This window comes from Mauremys reevesii, linkage group 2, assembly GCF_016161935.1.
Source record: "Mauremys reevesii isolate NIE-2019 linkage group 2, ASM1616193v1, whole genome shotgun sequence".
NCBI classification, from domain to species: Eukaryota; Metazoa; Chordata; order Testudines; family Geoemydidae; genus Mauremys; species Mauremys reevesii.
This window is the reverse complement of record NC_052624.1, coordinates 103,631,343-103,658,268: the sequence shown is the minus strand read 5'-3', so window position 1 is coordinate 103,658,268 and position 26,926 is coordinate 103,631,343. Positions and strand designations below refer to the sequence as shown.

At 39.0% G+C, this 26,926-nt stretch overlaps 1 protein-coding gene across 4 annotated transcripts in view; it reads left to right on the top strand.

Moving 5' to 3' along the window:
- GRB10 (growth factor receptor bound protein 10) overlaps positions 1 to 26,926 on the top strand; it is a 244,450-nt gene that overhangs the window by 205,706 nt on the left and 11,818 nt on the right. For all 4 annotated transcript variants that reach the window (XM_039524491.1, XM_039524492.1, XM_039524490.1 and 1 more), the window contains 7 exons: positions 1,678 to 1,834; positions 9,663 to 9,778; positions 12,591 to 12,665; positions 16,052 to 16,189; positions 17,070 to 17,180; positions 19,517 to 19,615; positions 26,491 to 26,568. In XM_039524491.1, the coding sequence (XP_039380425.1) occupies positions 1,678 to 1,834; positions 9,663 to 9,778; positions 12,591 to 12,665; positions 16,052 to 16,189; positions 17,070 to 17,180; positions 19,517 to 19,615; positions 26,491 to 26,568 (774 nt within the window). The remainder of the gene's footprint in view (positions 1 to 1,677; positions 1,835 to 9,662; positions 9,779 to 12,590; positions 12,666 to 16,051; positions 16,190 to 17,069; positions 17,181 to 19,516; positions 19,616 to 26,490; positions 26,569 to 26,926) is intronic.

The following is a 26,926-nucleotide window of genomic DNA, read 5'->3' as shown; positions in this document are numbered from 1 at the left end:
GGGCTTGAATTTGTACATAGCTATGGGAAAGGAAAGGGGGAGGGGAGTAGCGAGGGAAGTGGCGGGTAGCTGTCAGACCTTAAGGTTCATGGAAATACTGTACCTAATCAATAATCTAGTGCCAGATCTAACCTGTAGCACAAGAGTGAGCTGTTAAGATGAGCCGCTCATATTCCACTTGTTAAATCAACAGTCTGTTATAATAAGAACTCAGACCACTAAGCAAGCATTTAGTTAAAGGAGTAGGGGGAGGGGATAAGCCGGCTAGGAAGAAGGAAGAGGTAGCAGTAGCGAGCAGACTAGAAGTTCAAGTGCTTAAGTTGCATGTAGATGACATCAGCTGCTGTGAGACTGGGGTATTGAGAGATTTGGCAAAGAAATCAGAATTCAGGGGACATGCCTGCTTTTGGTTCTGAGATTTCTGCGTTCTTTTCCTTTGAACTTTTTAAGATCAGAGGGGTTTTAAACATTTGTGGGTGTTCATAAAAAGATTTCCTTTGTAATTTTTTTCTTACTGGGGGGGAATAATTTGGAAGTCTGATAGTGTGTGGGAAATGATTACATCAGTCACAGGGAGGGCTAGGATTGGTCTACACAGTGTGGTTTGATTCACTACCTAAAAGATTGTATGTAACCCTTTGAGTGGAGCTCTGGGAAGAGTTGTCTGCTTCCCCAGAAACAGTACCCAGAACAGGGGCTACGTGACAGGTACAGTACAGTAATCCACTGACACTACAGAACACCCCGAGTGTGCAGTTTAGTCTGCAAAGGGTTGGAAGAGGCAGAGAATAAACTCTTTCAAGAGGCAATCTATATTTAAAATGCCATCTTGTTCTTCTGACTGCTGCCTTTTACGTGCTGTTGAGGTAAGATTTTCCATATCAAATTACCCACAAGGTTTCTGCTAGATCAATGTCCTCTCTTGCTAGGATGCAGAATGTTTTAATTTGGGATTAAAATAAATCTTGGTACTCTAAATTTGATTATATGGGGAAACAATTTTGCAGTAATTGTATTGTTTGAGCAGAACAATGCTAACGGGAAAGCATCTGTATAATTCAGGGGTTGGGGGGAGGTTTCTGACACGTTCTCTTTATCTCCATTAATGTTTGGAATGTACAGTGTATGCACATTTGATTTCAAACTCCTTAAATCTAAGATGAAAGAGAATTCAGGGGGAACAGAGAAATGTGTGAACAATGCTAGGTAATTCATATGTGGATGAACTGCAAGTGGAAGTTAGAAAGGCGAAACAATCAAAAGTTAGTCCTGAGCAAGGGAGCCATTTTTAATTTTTAGAATTCAACGTAATTTGATGTAAATGTTCAAATTCAGTAGACCCCAAACTAGATTTTTTTTTTCTATTTGTTTTTTACCAGACATTCTAGTACATTGGTATTATTTCATTTATGCTTGTTGTCTACTGCTGCGTAAGGAATCTCTGCTCTCTCTCCCCTTCTTGATACATGTTCATATTAATGCTGCCCAATCTTCCTTTTGGACCAGGGTGGGAGGGGGATGAGGAGAAAGTAATATAAAGTAAATTATGTGTGTCATTTGTGCTGTCTGTTAAGATTCCTGGAGTTATAACAAGGAGGGGCGCTATGTACGGTGACTGGTTTGCATATTTTCAGAACATAAGGCCGTTGATCTGTAAGTGTGTCCTTTATGTTGCAGGATGTAAAAGTCTTTAGTGAAGATGGGACAAGCAAAGTGATCGAAATTCTAGCAGACATGACAGCCAGGGACCTCTGCCAGCTGCTCGTTTACAAAAGTCATTGTGTGGATGATAACAGCTGGACCCTAGTGGAGCATCACCCTCATCTAGGATTAGGTAGGGAACCGTCAAGCATGGCAATGTTAACTGTGAACATACAGTGTGTAATATAACAATATGGATGTCTTTACAATTGCTTCATTGTGGACAAAGGTTTTTTAAACTCTAAGTGAGCTGGAATCACTTGTGTGCTTTATACTAATGCGTGTTAAGCATTTGAACCATTTTTAACTCTCCTGTATATTATTTTTCTAGTCTTCACACTATTCTAACTTTGCTGTGTTTTGAGGCTATAGCAAATAAACAGCTTAGGCAAATTAAGCTTGATCCCTAAAGAGTACTGGCCCTGTGAATCAGCTCAGCTCATCACCAGCTGGGAGACCTGAATGAACAGACTCAACCTTGCATACCTACAGTATGGTTATGAAAGCTAGACACACTGTGGGGGTAGGAGAGGGGGCTGAATACACTTGACTTCAGGGAGGGGGAAGTATTGGTACTGCCACTCACAGGGGATTGGGAATTCCTGGACCAGCACTGGCATCTGTGCTCTCTAGGCAGCAGCTACTCCAACTGATTGAAATTAAGGTGCCATGGTTACAGTTGGCAAGAAGGCAGCAAGAGGAAGAACTGCGGGGAATTAAATAACATTAGGAATTGGTTTAATTACAGTACCTGAAAGAATCTCATGCTACTTAATCTGGCTTCTGCTCTTACTTTGTGGAATGGATTTAGTAGAAGCACCATGATGTGCAACTTTTGAATATGCAGTATGTGAATAGTATGCTGAAACAATACAGAATTGTATATGATACAGAAGATGGCATTTGAAATGTTAACCAATATACTTTGAGGTGAATTGCTGCCTTTTTTTTTTTTTTTTTTTTTAAGAAATAAGCAAACCGTTAACTGTAGTCAGGAGCACTGAAATTGAGAACACTATCAGTGGTTTATAAAAGTGTTTTAAAAATCTGAAATTTATTCAGCCTTTACAAATAAAGAAAGAAGTGATATGCTGGAACTGTGATACCCTAAATGAATGCTATTAAACACAGAACTTTACTGTTCTGCAAGTTAACTCTCCAAAATGTCTTACAGTTTAACAATTAACAAATTCTTCCAGTTAGATTCTTTTTTTCAATGTAAAAATAGAACTAACTATTCCATAAACATGGAAACCTGGTTCATGTAAAATGACAGCTTCCAGCTTTGTTCATAGCATAAAACAAAATTGACAGTATAAGTTACAGAATCTACATTTCGTCAGTCTAAAGCACCACATCCACATGTGGGGAAAAATTATTAAAATTTTAATTTTAGCAATGCTCATTAAACTACCAGGCACTCTCTCTATATTTCCTTTCCCATCCCTGCTGATTACCAAGGTATTGTGTAAACAGAAGCCTTCTCCTTTGTAATCAACATCCTTCTGCTGCCAGATTCATTCAGTGATGCCACAATTCAGTGTTTGTGACATCACAATAGCTTCCATGGTGACTAATTGTGCTGTCAAACTCTGGTGTGTGACATCTCTGAATGAATCGGGCAGGAGACTGATTAGGAAATCAAAAGCTTCTGTTTACATACAAATAACTCGGTAATTAACAATGATGGGAAAAGAGCAAGATACTTATCAGTCTGCATTTATATACAGTAGAATCTGCATATGGCGGAGCTCCATTTTAAAGTAAAGCATGAAGCAAATCCTAGATTGATTCAATTAAATGCAATGTACAAACTGCAACCTGAGTTATAATGAAACTTTCCATGGGGGAAAATAACTGCTAAAAGAGTGTTCCAGGGTTAGCAATCCAGTATATCCATGTTACAGGTCTTAAAAATACACTTCATGATTTGAGAGTGAAAAAGTTATAAGATTTTAAAGTTGAAAGAGCATCTAAGATAAAAAAGGAATGCAGTTTGCCACACGAAAGAAACTTCATCTGAATTCTCAATTCCATAGAGTGGAGGCTTATATATTCAAAGTATATATTGCACTAAAGACCATCCTCTGGACAATTCAAATACCATCCATCCATCCCCCAAAAATCACCAGCACAATTTTGGTTAAACTTAATTTGAACATTTTCCATGCTACCAAATTTTGCTGGCCCTTGGGTGGCTGCTCTGAGAGGCTTTTTATGTGCATTTTTCAGATATTGCCAGACTGTGGCAGTGGTCTCATAGTCTTCTCTCACCACCCCACAGCTCAATCTACAATGAGGTGTCCCATACTCTAAAACCTTCCCTCTACAGATGCGGTTTTTTGTAATACATGTAGGTACACTTGAGATGTGAAACAATCATTCCAGCTGTTCTGGAAAACGTAAGTGATTCTCATGGCTCTGTGGACATGTTTCTAGAAGATGTTTCCGACAAAACTAGCTGATGCTCAGATATCAGCAGAAGTAATACTTTAGTTTAGAAGGTGGTTCTGAAGTCATCCAAGAACACGGTGGCCTCCTAATAGTTTAATTTTTCCTCCTAACCTACTTGGCTGCATAGGAGCTCTGTTTGCAGAATTAGTTCAGTTCAGGATCACACAATGGTGGCATGATTTAACTTCTTGGAATGTAGAGTTCACTGGTTAGTGCAGTGATACTTTAGGTCCCTGCTACCAATGGGACCTTAACCAGACTGCTTCCCTTGCATACACACTCATTTGTATGTCCAAATAACATTTCCACATGCAAATTGCTGCGAACAGCTATTTGAGCATGGAAATTAATTTGTGTACCCAAAACTGTGTATATAGAAGCAATGTTTCTGATATAGCCTCTAGACCCATTTAGATTCCTGGCATCTAAGGTCACGTTGCACTTTACTTAAAATCTGACATTAATCTCTAAAATTTGAGTTAATCCAAACATTTTATTTGTAGCTCTGGAAATCTAGTTTGTTCTTGCAATTGAGTGTCTTCCTTGTGTGCTGCTTTACTAGTCCTTCTGTTCGCATAGCAGCTTGGTCAAGTAATTGTATTTTGCAGAAGCGAGGCCTTCTACGTTGATTTGACATACACAAAGGTGTGATCCTACATTTCTATGTTTGACCCAAAGAGGGCCGTTTCTCTTGAGATTGCCACTTGAGTTGCCTTTTAGACTGTGAGGCCATCAGTCAGCATTCAGTCACCATGTTGATGGCTTTGGTTGTGCCAAAGCCCTTAACAGGGAGGACCGCATGAAGGTTGCCATCTTCCTCTCCTTCTGCTTCACTATTACCTACTATTTTTTTGAAGGGGAGGGAATTGAATTTTCTAACTGGACAGGTTTATTTAACATTGGTAAGCGAAAGCAACATTTTACATACCTGGAACAGTGATAGAGCTGTTGGCAATATGAATTGGGAAGTAGTGTCATTGTGTGGTTCCATGTGTACATCTTCTCATTTACTTCTATATAAAATTTGCTTAATTTTACAAGTAAAAATACGACTTTTCCTAAGAGCCACCTCACTAACTGAAAAAATGAAACTCAAGCTGTTGATTCTTCTGGCTGCTGCATAATTGCCCTTAATAATAGTTCTGTAATCAGAACTTTCTGGGTATTACACTGATGGGGGAAATGAGATGGATCCTGTACTGAACCTAGATGCATTAATTCTGCAGTTTTAAACAGTAATAAAAAGCAGTTTAAAAAACTGGTTGTCGTTATGAAGTGACCCCCAGAGAGGACTTTGAATAAACACAAGGAATAAATAGATCAGATTGGTTAGCAGGTGCCATTTTTAGTAACTTTATCTAATCAGCCTTCCTTAAGCATTATGGTTAGAGTCCTTCAGAGTGTTACGTTAGCTCTTTCTGGATTATTATTGACTGGTACTTGGGCATTCTTTACAACATCATGAAAAATCTGTTGTTATGGATGTGCACGATTCTCATAGTCCACGGCAGCCCCCCATCAGCTCCCCTCCCAGCGCCTCCCGCCCGCCGGTGGGTCTCACATACAGCATCTCCCTGTCTCTCCCAGTGCCTCCCACCCGCCACGAACAGGTGTATCACAAAGTGCAGGAGGGTGAGGGAGGATTTGGCAGGCTCGGGGGAGGGGACAGAACTGGATGGGAAGAGGTGGGGTGGGGCCTTGGGGGAAGGAGTGGAGTGGGAGTGAGGCCTGAGGAGGAGCCGGAGGTTTAAGGCCCCCACCCCAGCACTTTGGAAGGTCAGTGCCTGTGACAATTGTAATATGTCCATGTATAATGGCAATGTGGAATTAAATCCTTGTTTGTGATTGGGTTAAAGCTAGGACAGCATGCACAAGAGTAGCATGTTTAACTTCTTGAGGATAAGCATAAAACAACCAGATAAAACAAATAACTTTACATAATTGTGATTTACCATTTAATAACACTTAACACACATTTGTGATTCTAATTTTGGAGCCAAAATTCAGTGTATCTCTAAAGTTGTTGTGTTGGTACATCCATAGCCAAGTAGCTTTGTAGAATGCCTCATCCTATTAGTCAATAAAAGAAGGAATGTCCTGTGTTGCCGCTTGTGTAAAGATGTAGCACACTGACAGCTGTGGGTTTGCTTCCCCTCAACATCTAAATCTGCTAAAATGTTCAAATTCTGGTTGGCTTGTATCATCAACATGAAAATTCAAATTATGTTGTGACTGGTTTGCCTGGGGTGTCACCTGGAACTGGGGTACCGCTGTACCCTTTTAGCCACCATCCTGGGCATCCTCCCTGGTAAATAAACAAAAACATAAACTGAGCTTTAACACACTAGATAGGATATGAATTAGCAAATTCTCACCCTGAGTGATAAACAGGCTGGCAGATTCTTAAGGCACAGCAAGCTGCCTTTGCTTTGCAGCTTGGGTTTCCCAGGTTTCATACACAGGCTAGAAATCCCTTTAGCCTGGGACCATCACTTCCCCCAGTTCAACCTTTGTTCCTCAGGTTTTTCCAGGCGTGGTGTTGTAGGGAGAGTGAGGTACCATCATGATGTCATTTCTCCCTTTTTATAGCGTCTTCCCAGTTGCTGGAAATCTCTTTTGCTGTAACCTGGGTCAAACAGTTCCCATTGTGTAGTGCTATCTCTGAGAGGTTTCTGTTGTACACAGTTCCTGGGGTAATCCTTGTGCTTGTGTGCATTTCCTCAATAAGTCATTAACATTGCTTGGCCTTTTTACTATTGTACCAGAAAGGCTGCTTGTGGATGTTTTCAACCTCACAACTTCATAACTTCACAGATGACGATAGCACATACGATCCAATGAGACATTAATATCTAGCAGATCAAGACTTAGAATGATACCTCACAAGGCATATTTTGTGCAAAACATACTGTAATTATATGACAGTGGTGAATAGGGGAGTGCCAGGGTGTCTCATATGTTATTTCAGCAGAAATGCCACCACAAAATTTCATAGAAAGATGGAAACTAACTTGGTAAGGAGACAAGTTTAGGACTTTTTATTCATCTCTACACAATACTTCCATCAAACATTCATAGGGTGTATTTAGACAAACTAAAAGGCAAAGTACAAGCCACATGGACAAATGCTGGCCTAAATTACGCTTCCTCAGGATAAGCAAGACACATACTCTGACTACCTTAAAATTGATGTGAGCTTTACACTGTATCATGAAAGATGAAAGACTTTAAGCTCTGTAAGATCAACCAGGAAAGGCAGTGCCTGAACCCATGGCCCTTTACAGGGTACAACCTACTATCAAGTCTGCCATCTTTAAATCAAAAGACTATTCGGGGAAAAAACACCCCACTGACCTGTTACCCTGTTGGAGAAAGAGATGGTCTGAGGTAGCCAGGACCCAAACAGCATCGTGATTTATAGATTAAAATCAATATGTCAAATTACATTTGGAACCTAGTGGAGAATTTGGAGACTTAGGGGGCAGATCCTAAGCTGGTATAAGGTGTCACAGCCTCATTGACTTCAGTGAAGCTATGACCAGTTATACTAGCTGAGGATCTGCCCCTAGATGCAAAGTGCTCTCTGTGGCTAGCACACTAAAAAGGAGGTTGCTTTCTGTTCTTGCTATATCTTCCAAATGATCTTCAGGGGTAGCCCCATGAAGAGTGAAGTGCAGTAATCCAATCTGGTGGCCTCAAAGGCTTGGAAACCTCTAAAGTCCACAATGAAATGTCACAGTTGAGTGGAATGCAGATGGGGAAAAGACAATTGGCCCTCCACTGGATCATTACTAATGAAAGGTAAATCTTAACTTGAGCCCACTAAATTAAACTGAAAGGCATGCAAGAATATGCTTGCTTTTGAGATTTTAATCACTTTTTGCTTTTCACTGGGCTTGAAAATATCACAAGAGAAGCTTTTCCCATGCTATCTTGATAATTCTGGTCCTGTCTGAAACCTGAAAGTGCAAAGATGCATGCAAGTGAAGTGAGGAAGGCTGTGAGCCACAAGAGGCTTGAATTTTAGGCAGAGTTTCAGGTCAGTTGTGTTTTTATTTGAGTTGGTTTGCCCATTTCTAGTTATATACTAGAAACCTTGATAATGAACCATCTGAAAAATAGGGAAAACGTTGTATGCAGTGATGTTGTAGCTGTGTTTGGTCCCAGGATATTAGAGATACAAGGTAGGTGAGGTAATATCTTCTATTGGACCATCTTCTGTTGGTGAGAGAGACAAACTTTCAAACTTACACATAGCTCTTCTTTAGGTCTGTGAAACATTCTCAGAGTGTCACAACTAAATATAAGTTGGAACAGATTGTTTAGCGTAAGTAGGTAACACATATTTCAAGGGACCACTCAAGGTGAAGTGGTCTGTTAACACCTCTCCAGTTGTGGAGAGGGGGTGGGGTGAATTATGGCTTGATGCAACCAATCTGTTCTGTCTTGTACTCAGAGTGTCACAGCTAAATACATTTCCCTGAACTAAAGAAGAGCTGTGTGTAAGCTTGAAAACTTGTCTCTCTCCTCCAACAGAAGTTGATCCAATAAAAGATATTACCTCACCCGGCTGGTCTCTAATATCCTGGGACCAACACGGCTACAGCAACGCTGCATAGAACAGAAGTTGGTCCAGTAACAGAGATTACCTCATCCACCTTGTCTCTGAAAAATACCGAGACATTTTCCTAGAAACATTCAGTAGGCCTGTCAGGACACTGACATCATTGTCCCAGAGTAGACTTGCACCAATTGTCCTCTAAAAGTTATTTTTTAAAACTTTGAGCTACTTGTTTCAATGGAATAGTTCCCATTAAACTAGCTTGTTCATTCTTTCATATATATTGTACTTTTTGACTGAATTATGGTGGTGGTGGGATGTTCATTCATACAAATGACCAATTTTAGTCGCAGAAAAATTCCCTTTGATAAGTACAAAACCTCTATTGCTGTCTGTTGGCACTCCTTTAAGAGAGATCCTTTGATTTCTTCTATAATAAACACAGTATCTTATAAATCTGGCCTGAAGTTCACCTCAGGATCATACTAGATTTTGAAAAGTGTGGCTGAATAGGATGCTTTTTCACCCACTTCAGTTACATTGCACTTGTATCTTAAAGCTGTCCCCACCCCTTCACTCCTTTACAATAGACCAAGTACCAAAAGAAAAAATTAGTTTGTATTACTCAAGTTTCTTGCTGTCATCAGGGTACACAAACCATCCTATGACCTCTTCCTTCCCAAAAGTCCTTATTTGTATGAAACCCTACCACGTTAAATCAAAACCATTTTTAAAGCAAAATTGCTTTATCTATGGTTTTGGTCCTTTAGGTCCAGTTTCAGCATAATTTGAGGCCTATAAAAGCTCTTTCCCCACAGAGGCTTTTGTTATCTTAATACAGGATTTCTGTGTAACAAATGAATTCGGAGCAGTTTCACTTGTACTATTTGGAACATGTTTCTTTTTCTACCTGATTAGACATTAACGTTGTCTTTTCCCTCCACAGAGAGGTGCTTGGAAGACCATGAGCTCGTAGTCCAAGTCGAGTCCACTATGGGAAGTGAAAGTAAATTTTTGTTCAGGAAGAATTATGCAAAATATGAATTTTTTAAAAATCCAATGGTGAGTCTCATTGTCCGGAATGACTGTAAAACTGTCTGGGGGAGAAGCTGTTGCATACTGTATCTTTGTATAGGGCTTAGCACAATGGGGACCCCACCGTATATTATATGTGGTTAATGAGCATGGTAAGGTCTTCATTGTATAAAACAACTTTCTTGAAAACAAGTAACACAGTTGCCCAGAGATGCTTAACTTAAGTTATGCCCAAAAATGAGAATCTTGATGGTTATCAGACTGCACAATCTGATTGTCTCGGGGTGGCTGTTGCTATGTCTAAGAATGACCATACAAAGGCAAAGCCCAGCTTGGTTTCTCTAAGCAAGAACAGTTCAATTTGTTCATTATCCTGAAAGTTGTTATTTGATATGAAGCAAGTTGACCAAATAATGTGAATATCCAGACCTCTTAGTTTCTGCCAGTAATGAAGAAACCTGTGGGTAACCTCTAAGGTGCTTGTCATGCCTGATTATTTTCCCTGTTTATCAGTATGTATGTTGAACAGGGGTTCATAATAGGTGAACCTACTACTATTTTCTAGTGGGTTTCTTCTTTTTCTTGTACTGATCAAAGTAACTCTACCTCTCCTTTTCCTCCCCTCCCTTCTGCCTATGAAACTTCAGTTGGTTTTGCATTATATCATGGAAACTAACGCAGTATTATAAGAAACTAAAAGCGATTGTGATTTTTAACAGTATAGCAATCTTTCTAAGCTTATTTGGAAGCAGATTTTCAAACTTGTAAAGACATGGCCCTACGGGTGCGAACCTTAATTGTGTGCACACGTAGATATTTGCAGAGCCAGTTGCTGGTGTATGTTTGGCAAACTGCCCCAGCCATGATACATTCCATCCAGATATTTCAAGATATGTGATTTATAACCTTTGCATTTCTATAGTATGTTTCATCTGATAACCTCAAAGTGCTCCAGCCTTAAGCCTTTGCCACACGCATCTGTTATGAAGCATTATCTCAGGTGAAAAGTTGGTGAACTACCACATTTCTTTTAGTGATTTACCTAAATTGGTAGCAAAGGTAAGAATAGAACCCATAATGTTTGGCTTCCAGTCCCATGATCTCACCATCAAACAATGCTTCCTTCTTTTTCTATACCAGATCAGGCCACTGATCCCTTCAGTCAGGTATAAGCATCTGGTGTTGGCTAGTACTAGTACTTAAAGGAAGACGGTAAATTTAATCTTCATAATTCATCTGGCTAATTATATGATGGGGCAGGAGGTTGATTCCTCTTTCACCTTCAATCTGTTAGTGCCGTGAAGAATAAGACTTTTATTAGCTGAAGTAGAATGAATAGTGTTCCTAAGTGCAGTAGATTTTATTGCCGTTTAGCTTGTTGGCAACCTTTTAATTTGGTTTTACAGATACCCAGGCATTCAGAGTTCTAACAATGATTAATAACTCAAAGAGTAACTTAATGTAATTAATGTATACTGTAAGCATATCATGCAGTACACTAAGGTACTTATGTGATAGACATTTTAAAATGTGGTACAGAAAGACAGCTAGGAAGAGGAAGTCTGAAATAAGGTAATCCTTTAAATATTTTTTACTTTGATGTCATAACTCAGGGTAAATAATGAAATCATAATACTGAGCATCTGTAGAACACTCGGAGGATTTAGAAACACCATGTTAGTGTCGCACAAGATACTTGGTTCTAAAATAAATGACTACACTACAGTGACGGTTATGTAAGAGGAATGGATGTTTACTTAGACCTTGTTAGCATCTAGTCTGTGCAGCAGAGAATTCTGTACCAAGTGTGCAGATCTTGTGTATGTATGCATGTTCAGAAAATGTTGTATTCATTTTCCTGGAACACTTTTTAGCTAACGGTTCATTATGAGAAATACATTGACATTGCCCTGAACACAGTAAATATATTAGAAAAGATTTTGAAAGGGGATTTGTCTTGATAGACTGAAAGGTGTCAAGATTTCAGCAGAGTTGCTAAGCAAATGGGGGGGGGGAACCCTGACAGTTACACATCAATGTTTTCTCATCATTAAAGTTTGGGTAATTAATATGATCCATTCGTGGAACTGAACAACCCAATACAACATAAAACAGTGCTTTGGTTAGAGGGAGAAAACAGCTATTTTAAAGTACTTACAGGACACCCACACCCATTTCTGTAGTATCTGAGCATCTCACATTCTTTAATGTAGTTTTCCTCACCACACCCTGTGAGGAAGGTGCTGTTATCCACATTTTACCAATGGGCAACTAAGGCACAGAGAGGCTAAGTGACTTGCCCAGGGCCACGCAGAAAGTCTCTGGTGGACCAAGGACTCTAATCTAGATCTCCCAGGTCCTCAGCTAGTGTCCTAACCATGGTACGATTCTTTCCCTCCATTGCTAGAAACCAGAGACTGTAATTCCTAACTCCTGTCCCTACCTCGAAAGCTGTCTTAGATGGAATTTTCTGTTGTAGAGAAAGGAGAAGAATGTTATGGAGAATGTTCTTTATAGAATATAAATTTATCCTTAATTTCACAGATGGAGAAATGTACTTATGAAATATTGCAAACTTTATTTAAAAAAAAAAAAGCCATATCAATGTAGTTTGTGGTGGTTTTTTGGGGGCAGGGGGGGAAAGGAAGTGAATTGGACTTGAAAGCTTTAGCGTCACTTACAGTGTAAAAAAGTCTTTAATTCAATTAAGAATAACCATCATAGAAGGTGGAGACTGAAAAAGATCCATCTGATCTAGCCCATTAGCTAATACTAACTAACCAGAAGTATGTAAATGCAGTCTGACTCCAAACTGTCTATTTTTTTTCCCCCCCTGTAGAATTTCTTTCCAGAGCAGATGGTTGCTTGGTGCCAGCAATCAAACGGCAGCATCCCACAGTCGCAACTTTTGCAGGTATTCTAAGACAGTCTTGTGCTAAAGTAGCATTTATAAAGGGCGAGGAAGGAAGATTAAAGAGGACTGGAAATATGATCAGGAAAAGAGGAGATTTTAATTTAGTGTATGTTCATAGTGTTGATTTTTTTTTTTTTTTTTGCAAATTTTAGCCAGTCTAATTTAGATTTTAAATAATTGTAAAAATTAACTGTTAGTAGTTAGTTTGCATATGCCCACTAAATTGCCATCTGGCATTACCATGGGCTGCTGTTAGTAGTGCCTGTGATGGCTAAGCTGTTAGAGCATTCTGTGTGTATGTGATAAATGTCAGTTTGCTGGCCACCGAGGTTACAGCTGCACAGCAGTTAAAAGTTACTTTTCCAGATCAGGTAGATATACATGCGTTAGCTTTGATTGAGCTAGTGAGCTAAAAATAGCAGTGTAGCTGCTGCAGCAAGTGTGGTGGGACAGGATACTTGCCTGAGTACAGTCCCAGCCAAGACCCTATGTATGTACATGGACATCTAGCATGAGATGCTTAACACCGGTGGGAGTTAAGCATCTCATCTTCTGAGGCACTTTGCAAAATCCCACTAGGTATCTATCTGCATCTTTATGTGCCATGGGTTAGAAATCTGACCCATGGTGGCCAGAAACAATCCATCTATTTGCTAACTCTGTTAATATTTCCCTTAACTAACACAATTTTCAAAGGCTGGCTTTGTACAGGTTTAATTAAATGCCAGTTTCTATCCAAATGCAGCCTGACACAAATCCTGAATAAAAAGTACTGTCGTCTAGTAAATAAGAAACGAGTTGGTCACGATTTGCTAATGTAATAAAAAAATTAAGAATCCAAATAAATGTATGTTAAGCTATATAACTGCTTTAAAAAGGTGTATTCTCATGGTTAGCTTGAAGTCGTACCAAATTTAGTGGTAAGTCTATTTGCTTTCACATAAACATATGTCAGTGGTTATACCAACCAATGAGAATCAACCTTTCTTATAAAAAATAACTAAAAACTTATAAATGCAAAATAAGATTCAAACCAATGGTTTAATACATCCTGAATGGAACTAAAGGAGACAAGAGAAAAGAAATATGATAGATGCTTGCCTAAAGTTTTGTAAAAATTATATATACGTATACAGTTTGAAACAATGCTGCATACATATATTATACCTTATTCAGTTCAAAGCAGTTCAAAGTTCTTATAAAGGAGTATGTTGTGGCAATATGAACAGAGTACGTGCTTGGCATCCTAAGAGGAGCAGACATTGACCTCTAAGATTCTTTACCTCGTAACAGGGCTTACATGTTTATTTTTACCAACTGAATAAAAACCAGGGCAACACAAATGTAGAAAACATCAAGTCTTCTATGGAATATTCAAAGGGCATGAAACGTAAGTCCTAACTGACTGGCTTCACCCAGTAGTTTACTGGCTCTGGATTAGACAGATTTTCATGTCTAATCAGCACTCTGACTTACAAATGTATTTCTAAAGTGACTAGGATTTTCAAAAGTGAGTCACCTAAAGTTAGGCACCTACATAAGTGGCCTGTCTTTCAAAAGTGCTGAATGCCTAGCAGCTCCCACCAACTTCACTGGGTTTACTCCTGATTTACACTCCATCACTCTTAATTTATTTTGTCTTGCATGAGGTGAGAAGAAAACATAGCAATAGTTGCCAGGAGAAGCACTTCAGGCTCTGGTGGAAGATTGAATATTTGAGGACAAAGGTCCTGAGCTCCATAGCCCTTGTCCTTCCCTGCTGGTAATCAGTGGTTTTAAACGGAAAAACTGCCTCAACAAAATTCAAATTTGTTAAGAAAAATTCTTACCAAATTCATGGCATTGCAGCAAATACAAGTACTTGCAGCAAATACATGTACTTGCAGCATGCTTTAGATTAAAATATCTGATAACAATACTGCCTCAGCTAGATGACCTATATCTTCCAGCCCTACAGTTCTGTGATTCATTTGCCTGAATGCATATTAAACTGTTCCCATTAGTTCACCTTCTAGCATCTCTATATAAGTTAGAAATAGCATACCAACCTAATTTCTTAAAATATTTCTTGGTCCTGACTTCTAGGGGCCTTTGTAGTTGTAAAGATATAGTTGAATGCAGTGTATTTGAGTTACTGAGTGCGAAATGTTCTGCTGCCTGTGCATATCCCTGGTGGTGGTGGGGGGTGGTGCAGAAAGGGGTACACAGGATATTAATTTGTGGTGGATAATCCATACATTGGCTGTTCATTTATCTAAATTTGCTGGATGAAGTTTTGCATTCCAGTCAGTTGTTTCCAAGCTACACTTGTTAGCACATTTCTAGTGGCTAGTAAGCTTCTTAGTCACAGGTAACTTATTAATTCTGTGTTGTGTAAATGTTGGGTTGAAATATCAGTTCGTACTCATCAGTGCAAGAGGAATAGAGGTATGGAAGAATGGTTACATTCTGTATTGGCTAGCACCACACCTGGAGCAAGAAAGACCTCAGCGCTTGTTGCCTGGTAAACAGGAATATGCCAATGTGCGAAGTGTAACTAAGGGTACATCCAGATTACCCGCCATATCGGCAGGTAGCAATCGATTTACCGGGGATCGATATTTCACGTCTCGTCTAGATGCGATATATCGATCCCCGAACGCGCTCCCCATCGACTCCGTAACTCCACCAGAGCGAGTGGTGGTAGCGGAGTCAACAGGGGAGCCGCAGCCGTCGATCCCGCCCCATGAGGACGGGAGGTAAGTTGAAATAAGATGCGTCGACTTCAGCTACAGGTATTCCTGTAGCTGAAGTTGCGTATCCTCCCCTTCCCCCGCCCCCCAGTGTAGACCAGGCCTAAGGGTGTGTCTAGACCAGGGGTCGGCAACCTTTCAGAAGTGGGGTGCCGAGTCTTCATTTATTCACTCTGATTTAAGGTTTCGCGTGTCAGTAATACATTTTAACGTTTTTAGAAGGTCTCTTTCTATAAGTCTATAATATAACTAAACTATTGTTGTATGTAAAGTAAATAAAATTTTTAAAATGTTTAAGAAGCTTCATTTAAAATTAAGTTAAAATGCAGAGTCCCCCGGACCGCTGGCCAGGACCCGGGCAGTGTCAGTGCCACTGAAAATCAGTTAGTGCATGGCAAGCTGGGGTGTAAATCTACAACGCTGTAGCCTGCCACGCACTAACTGTCCATGTGGACACCGTGGACACCAAAAGTTCCCTAGTGCTTGTTGACCTACTTTGCTTTGAAAGAAGATAGCAGCTCTCACTAGGGAACATTCAAGTCTAAGTCAGTTACTGTGACCGACTGTTCCTTGCTAAAGGTGTGGTGCTAACTCTGTCTATGTTTCTGGTACATAATCATATAACTTAATATTTTTAATTTTCATCTCCCACAGAACTTTTTAAACTCCAGTAGCTGCCCTGAAATTCAAGGTTTCTTGCATGTTAAAGAGTTGGGTAGGAAATCGTGGAAAAAGTTATATGTATGTTTGAGAAGATCAGGACTTTATTGCTCCACAAAAGGAACTTCAAAGGTATTTATTTATTTTTTTAGTTGTTTAAAGAATTGAGCTACTAAAATTGTTGGTATGTAAAATGAATTTCTACTTATAGTAGATGTTTTGAATATAAAAGTTTCCACAGAGTTTTCTTTTAAAAAAAGAACATTATTTTAAATACGTTAATAAATACATTATGGGCAAGTAGCAAAGAAGACCTGGGTCACTACATCCTTTCATCTTGAAATATCCATCTTTGAATTTATTCATTATAATAATAATAATATACTCAGATATACATGTGCTTTTAATATATAAAAATATATAAGTGGATACTGAAGTTGCATTAAATGAGAGTTTATGGATTTGGGAGAAAACGCTTCAAAAGTGAACTTCTTATAGGTTTATTTTAGATGGTAACTAAAGGCTGAATTATTAAATTTGAAAAAAGAATTAACAATAATCAGAACCAATATAGCTCTGTAGAAGGCAAAACCAGCTTTACGCATCATTTCATCATACCAGAATGTAATTGTTTGTCAACTTTCAGCATAAACCCCCACCCTTCTCCTGCTATTGTGTAGTTTTGCTGGGGTTGGTACTTTTTTGTTGTTTTGGAGTTTTTTTGGTCTCATGGTATTTCCCTTGAGAAATATCTCAGAAATACAGATCAATTTGTCAGTATGCATCCTGAGAACAATTTTAGCTTTACATTTATAAACATATAGTCAATCTGAAAAGGTCAAATGGTTCATTTTATTATATGTTAAATAAAACTTCAAGTGCTTAGAGAGAGGCAGTTTAAATGTGCATACACTGCCCTCTGATGGATGTTATTCTTCAGAGAAGGTATGGCTGGCATTGAAATGTTTCAGTGGTTTAATCCTACAATTTAAAAGGTACAATATTTCCACAGGAGCCAAGACACTTGCAGTTGTTAGCTGACTTAGAAGACAGCAATATCTTCTCATTGATAGCAGGCAAGAAATTGTATAATGCTCCTGCAGACTATGGATTTTGTGTAAAGGTAATTCCTCTCATTAACTTGTTCCCAAGGTGGAACTGAAATCATTAGCATTTTTTTTTAGCAAATTTGTGATACCCTTACTCACCATGTGTAGACGTTTACTCCCTAAGTAATCCTATTGACTTCAGAAAGACTTTTGAAGTCTGATACTAGGCAGTGGGAAGGTGAGGGTAGGAGGGCAGCACAGTCTGACCGTAAGGGATAAAACTTTGTACAGCAGCAAATCGAGTAGCAGTGATAGTTGTTCCAGGCTGTGCATTTACTGATATAGTGATTTTGTCTAAATGATGCTGTAAACTTTAAGATTATTTAAATGTAAAAGTCAATGGCGTTTTCAAATAATCAGCAGACAAGACCTCACGAGGTTCCACAATGGAAAACCTAGAATTGCATGCTTAGATATTACTCTGAGGTTCAGAAGCTCTGATGTTAGTTACATGAGAGGGCCCCTCAAGCCCTCTCCAAATACATAATCTGAGAGTTATGGACATTTAATTTCCAGGTGGGTGTATTTTAAGTATCAGTGCTTCTATGCTTTGAAAACCCAGTACATCTTTTGGACTGGCAGGTTTGAGTGCAAAATCATCTAACTGCTGTCAGGTAGTGAGCCTGTTGGATGGCCTTGGGGTTATATGTTCAGACACTCGTTCCAGACATTCACATGTAGCCTCTGCTTTTCATACCTTAATCACTGTGAAAAGGAAAGCTCCTTATGAGAGCAAGTGCCCAAATTACATAGCAGAGGATCGCACTCTAAACGGAGGTAAATGCACCAATATAACAGGCAGCTTGTTTGCACTTACTTTAAAGCAGGAGGTCAGTTTGAAAAATGAAGAGTAAAGTATACAGGGTCGTTTTTTAGCTGTTATGCCTGGCCTACCTGCAGCTTTTGTACTGGTATAACCATGCGAGTGAGGGAGATTTTTTTTTTTTAACCAATAAAGTTATATCTGTACAACCACTAGAGTGGTTGGAGTTATACCAGGATAAAGATACTCCTACTGGTATAGTTTATGCTTATATGGGAAGGGGAATAAGACAGAATACGTTTTTACCAATATAATGCCTTCCATGCTAGGGGTTGTACTGATATTAACTAAACCAGCATAGCTAAAGTGGTACAACTTTTGTATATAGACACTCCTCGGTGTGCACCCCTCTCTCATTGTTGTCACCAACGTGTCTGGTAACATTTTTTTAAAGCACCTAAATCCAATTGTCTGTCATTTGGGTACTGAAAATAAGGCTATCTACTGTGTGCCTCCATGTAACAGGCGTCAGGAGAAAATCTGAGGAGAGGAGTGGGGAGACAGGCCTGGGAGCTGCTTTTATTGATGTGTTTCAAGGGTTTTCATGGTGGAGGCAATGGAGAGGAGTTCCTCATTTCTGTGAACTTGTCTCTACCAGCAAGTGCTGTTTGGCTAGAAATAAACTCTCTCCCCAGGAATGATGGCTAGTGGAGACATACTGAGTTAACCAGGGAAAGCCATTTGTATAGGCATTTAGGGGGTGGGGTAGAGCTCTCCTCCTGTCTGATACGGGGTTCTCTAAGGCAATGTATGTAGCTCCTCACAAGGCAAGCCTGACATTCTCTGGCCTCTTGTCTGTGTGGGTAGTTCCAGCAGTAATACTTCTGCCATCTGCAGAGGGGACAGCAGGCGCTGTTAGAATGGATAATTGCCAGGAAAACTTATCTATCAAAAACATAAACGCCCTTTTATTTTTTTTTAATTACCCACAGTCTTCCTTATTTCAAGTGGTCAAAAAACACTTCCAAGTATTTTATTAATCTTAACGTGAACAGTAAGAAGGCAGGAAAAAACACTCAACAATAAGATAGTGGTATCTGAGGAGTGGTGTGATTAAGGTAGAGGACTGAGTGTTGAGCAATCTAGTCCCTGCATCCAGTTCTGCTGCAGACTTCATGTGTGACCTTAGATGAGTCAGTTCATCTCTCTACTTCCAAGTGCCATCTTTAAAATGGGGCTGACAAAGCTGTTATTCTCAATGTTATTTTGAGGATTAGTTTACTTAAATTGTACAGTGTCTTGATAACCTTGGATACAAGATGTTCGAGTGGCAGACTGTTGTAAAATGGCAAAGATTACAAACTGATCACTCTCCTTTTATTGGGGACCAGTCAGGGAAGTTGGTTCTAGACTTTTCTCTCCAAATATATTTTCGCCTCCACTGAACACAAGTTGAGTGTGAATGAGTATTTTCTTGGCAAATATTTCCCATTTTCTTACTCTCTGTGCCTGCCTTTCCTATACAGTATATGTCAAGTGCTGTTGCTTTCCTGTTAAACGTAACTGAATTCCCTCTTAATTTTGTAGCCCAACAGAGTGAGAAATGAAACTAAGGAATTGAGGTTGCTGTGTGCTGAAGATGAGCAGAGCAGAACATGTTGGATGACTGCATTTAGACTCCTGAAGGTACCTACTTTCTCATAATCTAAATTAGGCTAGGTCTGCAGCTGTCTTCATATTCTTGAGAGATTTCAGTTTTCCCATACTGTTGTGCACTGAATACACAAGGCAATATTTTTATGAAGAAATCCCTAGCTACTCTTATCAAACTGCTCACTTACGTATCCCAAGGTCAACTATATTCTGCAGCAGATACTTCCATTTTGGAAATTAAAATACTGGATACAGCTTTTAATCAGAAGCTTGTGACCACAGCATTAGATGGTATTCATTGCGCGTATAAATAAAACACAATCCTGGCATGGCAAAATATGAAGTATATGTTTGCCTCAAAAATCGAAACAGTCACTGGTTTTAAACTCATCATGTCAATGCAGAATCTTTAAAAAAACAAAAAAAAAAAAACACCAACAAGAGTTGAGGTCAAGTATTTAGGCTCATTAACTTGCAGCGATTTTAACTAGTACAAGATACTGTACTACCTTTTTCTAGTGTCCTGTTCTACCTTTTTGTTTTCTATTTCCTAAGGCAAATTGTCTTTTAAAAACTGTAGTGATTTTTTTTGCAGTGTTTTTGTTTAACCTGGTGTGGCTTCTAATAAAACATGATTCAACATCCAACCTGGGTTAAGAGTATGTATAGCTGAGAGCAAGGAGTGAATATGTTTTTAATTGTAAGGGGTGCATGGAAGCAGACTTATCAGTATACTCTCAACAAAAAGAGTAGTACTAGCTTGCTCATGTGGCTGGCAGAGTGGTGGTGTAGTTCAGAGTCTTGTATGATAGATTATGTTGGGGTGGAGTATAGTGGAGAGAAACCTCAGTGGGAAACCATCTTTTGTGTTCTAGCAGAGAAGCAATGGACTGTCTGGCTCCCATCGAGGAGGAGGTCGGTTAGAATCTACAGCTCTGTAGACGTACCCTTTATAAATTCCAACCTTGAAAATCTCATTTGGAGAAGAAGACCCTAGAGGCTTTCAAAGCCTCAGAGCCTCACTTTTGTCAAAGGCAACATAAATTCTCTACCATCTCATCCATGAAAAGCCTCTCCTCCATGCTAACTCTCAATTTCTATGCTACAGCTTTATGTGAATATTGTAAGGGGGACGCATAAGAATTCACATCCACACAGACAACACAAATTTTATCTTGTCTCATTAGCCTTAAATATTCCCAAGTGACAAAGGGGTGCCCAACTCCTGAGACACCTGGAAGGGCCAGATTTCAGAGGGTGGGTACTCAGCACTCTCTGAAAATCAGAGGTCTGTAATGTGGGTTAAGAGTCACCCAGAATCACTTGTCACATTTGAAAATGTATGCTCTAGATTCTAGTTAATGCATTTATAGCATCTCCATACACAATGTCACGTCATAACCAAAAGGGCAACTTGATGCTGGGGTCAGCCAATGTTGTGTATTCTTGAGGCTAAATAGGAAGTTCAGTATCAACACTACAGGCTGCAGTGCTCTGGTAGGAATGTGGCACTGTCTTAACTGCAGGATAATTCTACAACCTCTGAGGTTAACATTATCACTTTCTATTGTAATCAGTTTTCAGTGGCCAAACAGTCCCTGACACATGATGTTTACCAGGAAGTATTGCACAGACACAGAAAGTACATAGTATATTTACCTTACTCTGCAACATTTTTATCCCCAGACCCACTCCTCAGTTTCAAAAGTTTGTCTGGTTCATCTTTAGACCTGGCTAATTTCCAGATGAGTGGGGTAGAAAGTGGTAATTTTAATTTTGTGTTATGTGCTGTGTAATTTTTATCCCCCAAATTACTAAAAATATTTAGTCTTGAGAAACAAGTTATGGTAGTCCAGCTGTCGTGAATTGTTTCTCTAGGTGCCAACTCAGGGATGTGATTTCCACTGTTTAGGCTTGGTCTACACTAGGGGGTGGGGATTGATCTGAGTTACGCAACTTCAGCTACATAAATAACGTAGCTGAAGTTGACGTACTTAGATCTACTTACCTCGGTGTCTTCACTGCAGTAAGTCAACGGCTGATGCTCTCCCGTAGACTCAGCCTGCGCCTCTCGCCCTGGTGGAGTACCAGAGTCGACGGGAGAGCGCTCAACAGTTGATTTATCGTGTCTAGACTAGACACCATAGATCGACCCTCCCACTGGATCAATCACTTCCTGTCAATCCAGCGGGTAATGTAGACAAGCCCTAAGTCACAGGGTTTCTTCTACATACTTTAGGGACACCATTAAAGCCAAGCAAAATAATCACAATTATTAACCTTGGCTATTTTATTATATAAAAAAGGAAAAGAAAACAAAAGACAGAACACAAATGATAAATTGGCTACTTCCATTACAGTCTCTTCCGGGTGCCACTTTGTAGACAGTAGATACTGCACCTTTGAGAACTGGCCCTCCTTTGGTGGAGCCACTTTTCTCTTCATAAATTGAGACCAAGGTCTTATTCCCAACATTGCTGTGAGTCCAGTTTCAGTGTATCATTAGAAAACCAGGACTGTTTATAAATGTGCAAAACTTTTGTTGCAAGGCAGGTGCGTCCTGTTGATTTTTAGGAATAACAAACACTTTTACTTTGCCCAATTATAATCTTTACTAAATCTTAATAAATCAAAGGAAGGATTTAAATCAGTTACTCAGAAACCATTTATGGATCTGTCTTAAGACAGACCAATTAACGAATATTAAGAATCCTAAATCCAGTTAACTCCCACTATTTTTCTGTTTATCAATGGGAATGTCTACACAGAAAAGAAAAACCTGCGGCTGGCCCATGCCAACCCACTCGGCCTCTGGGGCTGTTTCATTGCTGTGTAGACTTCTGGGTTTGCACTGGAGCCTGAGCTGTGGGACCCTCCCACCCAGCAGAGACCTAGAGCCCAGAGGGTCCCAGAGCTTGGGCTCCAGCTCGAGCCCGGAAGTCTACACAGCAATGAAACATCCCCACAGCCTGAGCCTGCAAGCCCAAGTCAGTTGACACGGGCCAGCCACGGGTTTTTCTTTGTGCTATAGACAGACCCAGCACTTAACCCCTATCTCCACTCCAGAACTATCTGGTCTAACTATTTGGTGATTACCAGGAGAAACTGTTAACATCTTAAGTTAAAAGAGCATTTCCATATCCCAATAAAATCACTATAGGAGTTTTTAAAGCTAATCTATTGGCTGTGTGTGGCTGTGGCTGTGTGTGTTGGGGGCTCACTTCAGAGTTTTTATGATCTTCTCCTTCCTATTTTCATGATATTTTAAGAAAACATTTCTCAGGCTTGTTTGAATTCAAAGTTGGCTGCTGTCATCCTTTCACTGGCTCCATGTCTTCAGGGTTTGGTTATGGTTACACCTTCAGCTTCTGAATACACAGTATGCTTAATGGACATGCAACATGCGTCTGATTGTCTTTGTTCTCTTGTGGCAGAAAAACCTTAGATAACTTTAAAGATTAGTTTTAACTTCCTTTTTATCCAGGCGTTTCTGAGAGAAGTTCAACAGGAACTGAAATTTTTTTTTTTTTTTTGAAAAGTCGAAACACTCTTGTTCTTTTGCATAGAAGTTTTTTAGTTCTCCAAATAGGCTCTTAAAGTTAAATAAATTCTTAGATTTTAGCTTAAATAATTACAAAAAATCATCAACTTCTTTAATTTCTGCAGGGATGATTCTTCTTGTCTTCCTGAGTTGGGTGAGGGAATTGCTGCTTGAGTATGCCAGATAGTTTGCTAAATAATCCCCATTAATATAAATATTTTACACTTACATCAGTAATCAGTTTAACAAGGTCATTGGATTCCATGATAGTACATAAAACATTTTACCATTTACATAGCAATGATTTTAGGAATTACATTTCACCAGGGCTTGCCATCTCAACATTTAAGAAATAAACAAAGGTTTTCTACAAAATCTTTTTCAAGAATAAATGCTTTTCTTAAGGCTTCAAGGACCAAGATTTTAGAATGACTGAAATAATTCTCTTTACTACCAACTTTTTTGCTTCTGATAATACATCCCTATACGTGACTTCTTTTTGCTGTTAACATCCTCTTGAAGTCAGGACCTAACTCTTTTGCAAGGTCTGTTGTTTGAGATAAACCATTTCTTTTCCAACTGACATTTTAGACAACAGATGTGTCCTGTTCTGTGATAAGATACTCTGGTTTAGATGCCTTGTAGGCCAAATGTCGTTTACCAGTTGCAGTATACAATTTGCGATTAAAAACTGCTATCAGATATTCTATACTGGGGTCGGCAACCTTTCAGAAGTGGTTTTCTTTTGAATCTTCATTTATTCGCTCTAATTTAAGGTTTCACTTGCCAGTAATACATTTTAATGTTTTTAGAAGGTCTCTTTCTATAAGTCTGTAATATATAACTAAACTATTGTTGTATGTAAAGTAAATAAGGTTTTTTAAATGTTTAAGAAGCTTCATTTAAAATTAAATTAAAATGCAGAGCCCCCCCAAACTGGTGGCCAGGACCCAGGCAGTGTGAGTGCCACTGAAAATCAGCTCACGTGCTGCCTTCAGCATGCATGCCATAGGTTGCCTATCCCTGTTCTATACCAAGCACCAATCACAACAACCAAGCTTACATCCATTTTTTCAAAACATAGCACATAAGATATTAGTATAAAAAAATAAAGCAAAATAGGAATTAAAAATGCATTTCAGAGTTGATATAAATATTTCTAGTGGTAATAAAAGTGGTTTTATCTCCCTAGACACTTGAGGAGTTTGTCTTGTTGACAGTCAACAGAATTCCTAGGAGTTTCCATAGCTTAGACATTTCATATAATTAAATAAATAAAAATATATGCCTGTGAGGAACTTTTCTACAAGCACCATATGCATGAAAGTAGTGATAACTATCTCCTCAGATGCAGTAAAGGTACAGACAAATTTGTAATGACCTAACATTAGAAGAGTAAATTTATAATAATTTTATCAAAGCCACTTTTGCATCAGTAGTGAAGTTCTTCTATCACACATGCACATATGGAACTGCAGCTTTTTAGTCCATTCTCTCAGTGCATGTGCCCTGATTGCATTAAGCTCTCATTTTCCAAATCAGAACTCATTGATTTGAATGCTCTCCAAATTATCTAACCCGTTAATCTTTAAGAACAATTCTCTGTAAATTACAGTACAGAAAATCCTTTTCCCATTTGTAAGTGAATACAAAACAGGCAGTACTAGATAAATGTACTCCAGGATGTGCATGTTGTTTCTTGTATCCTGGACTGTACCTGAATACAGAATGTGTGTCTGATTTGTGCAGATCAGGGATACTCGGACCTCAGTGGCTAAATCACACTGTTTTAATATTATGTGCTGCAAAAGAGCCACAGGAGACGCATTAAATGCTACATCTATACCAGTGATTCTTGGACTGAGGCTTGTGAGCTACAAGTGTCTCTTTAATGACCACTAGCACAGTTCTCTCTCCAGTTACTTCTTACTGAATTTTGATCAGCCAACTGTCCAGGCATGGAATAAATTGAAGCCATTATTTAAGATTAAAAGCCATATGGAAGGCATGGTCAAATACTGATTCTCAAATAAGAACATGTATTATAGTCTGTCACATTTTTTCTACAGTCGTAGCTGCACATGCATGTAACCTTTGTCATGCAAGATGTGTAACATAGTTATAGTTCAATGTCTCATTTTTGTACGTGAGATTGAAGTACAGTACCACTGTTACTTCCTGTTGAAATAACTTAATTATAATAAATTATGTACATTTAGATACAGTAATACTAATGTTAAAGTCAAAACTGAACTGGAAAGCTTAAAATCAGTATGTTTTTATAGCCAAAAGAGTCCAAATGTATACTATCTATGTTGTTATTTTCTGTGATCTCTAAAGGGTATTTTGGTGGGAGGAGGTAGACAAATACAACTGCCAGCTCCTCTCCCCTCAATTCTGTGAGAACTTCACTTATCAGAGGCATACTTCCTTTCCAGCTCAGCCTCACTCATTCCACATATAAAATTGTGTCATCCCCCCTGTGCAGTTTGGAGCTATGTAGGCACAAAGCCAGTAGAACATTTGCAACCTCTTAAGAGAACTCATTACATAGGTTCATGCACTAAGTATGCTTTAAAAATCCCTGCAAGTTAGACAAATCATAGCAAGACCATTGAAAGCCACATATGGTCCTTTGGTATATCTCCCTGCCAAATTTTTAATCTCTTAACACCAACCACTGAAGGGTTAGAGCTATTATTTTTAAGTCCCATTATTAAAAAAGGGGTGGCAGGGGAGTTGAAAGTGTGCGTTCTCTCTTCTCAAATAACTGAATCAATTAATCAATTTCACTCAACTGTTAAAAATAATTTGCTCTGAGTGATGAATCTGCAAACTTTCATCTTCAAAAGTTTTGAGTAGCTGAAAGTGATCTTTTTATAATTGAATCAGTTGTACAAACTTTATAGGCATCACTGTGTTCTCTGCCTAAAATTATAGCAAAATCTGCTTTGACTGGGGAATCCAAGGGATCAGCAAAAACTGACTGTCCAAGTGGGCTTCTCTCTAAAAGATTAATAACACTGTAGTGGGAGCCTTTGAGTTATTCTGAAGTGGTGGCTGATGAACAGGAGTTGCTAAGCAGAGCCGATCTGCATGTGCATATGTATGGTTCATATTTGGGTGTGTGGATAAAGCTATTCATAGGTATTTAGTTTTTATATGTGGAGGTGATATCCTTGTGATAAACTTACCATGCACGTTTGGCTGCCTCATCTGCCCCGTGCTCATTATTATGTAATCTAGTTTGCCGGAGGACTATTTCTAATACCGAAGTAAGGATACAGTATCTGCTGCAATGCGAGTGGCATTACAATAGTTGCTATAAAGAGACGCAGTTGAATGTTTCTTTTCCTTCCATCTACAGTATGGAATGCTACTGTACCAGAACTACAGAATTCCCCAGCAAAGAAAAACCGTGCTCCCCCACTTCTCCACTCCAGTCGTAAGTACTGAAGTTACTTTTAAATATATTGTCAGTCCTCCAACCTTGTGTAACAATTTTGCAGTGGCTTACATGATAATTCATAATTCTCTGAATTAGAAAGCTTTGCACTGTTCAATGGTGTTCATGAAATGTTGTCTTCCCAGATGAGACTCTATTCCTTTATTAATACACCCAAGCAACCTATTTGTTTTAACTGCTGCTGTGCACTGAGCAGAAGCCACCAATGAGCTATCCACAACAATCCCCAAAAGAGGGCCCGGTAATTTTTAGGGTCTGCTCCTGCGTGCATAGAAATGGACTTAAATGGAAATAAGCTTCAACCCTCAAAGTCCATAAGTACAAACTTCAATTATGT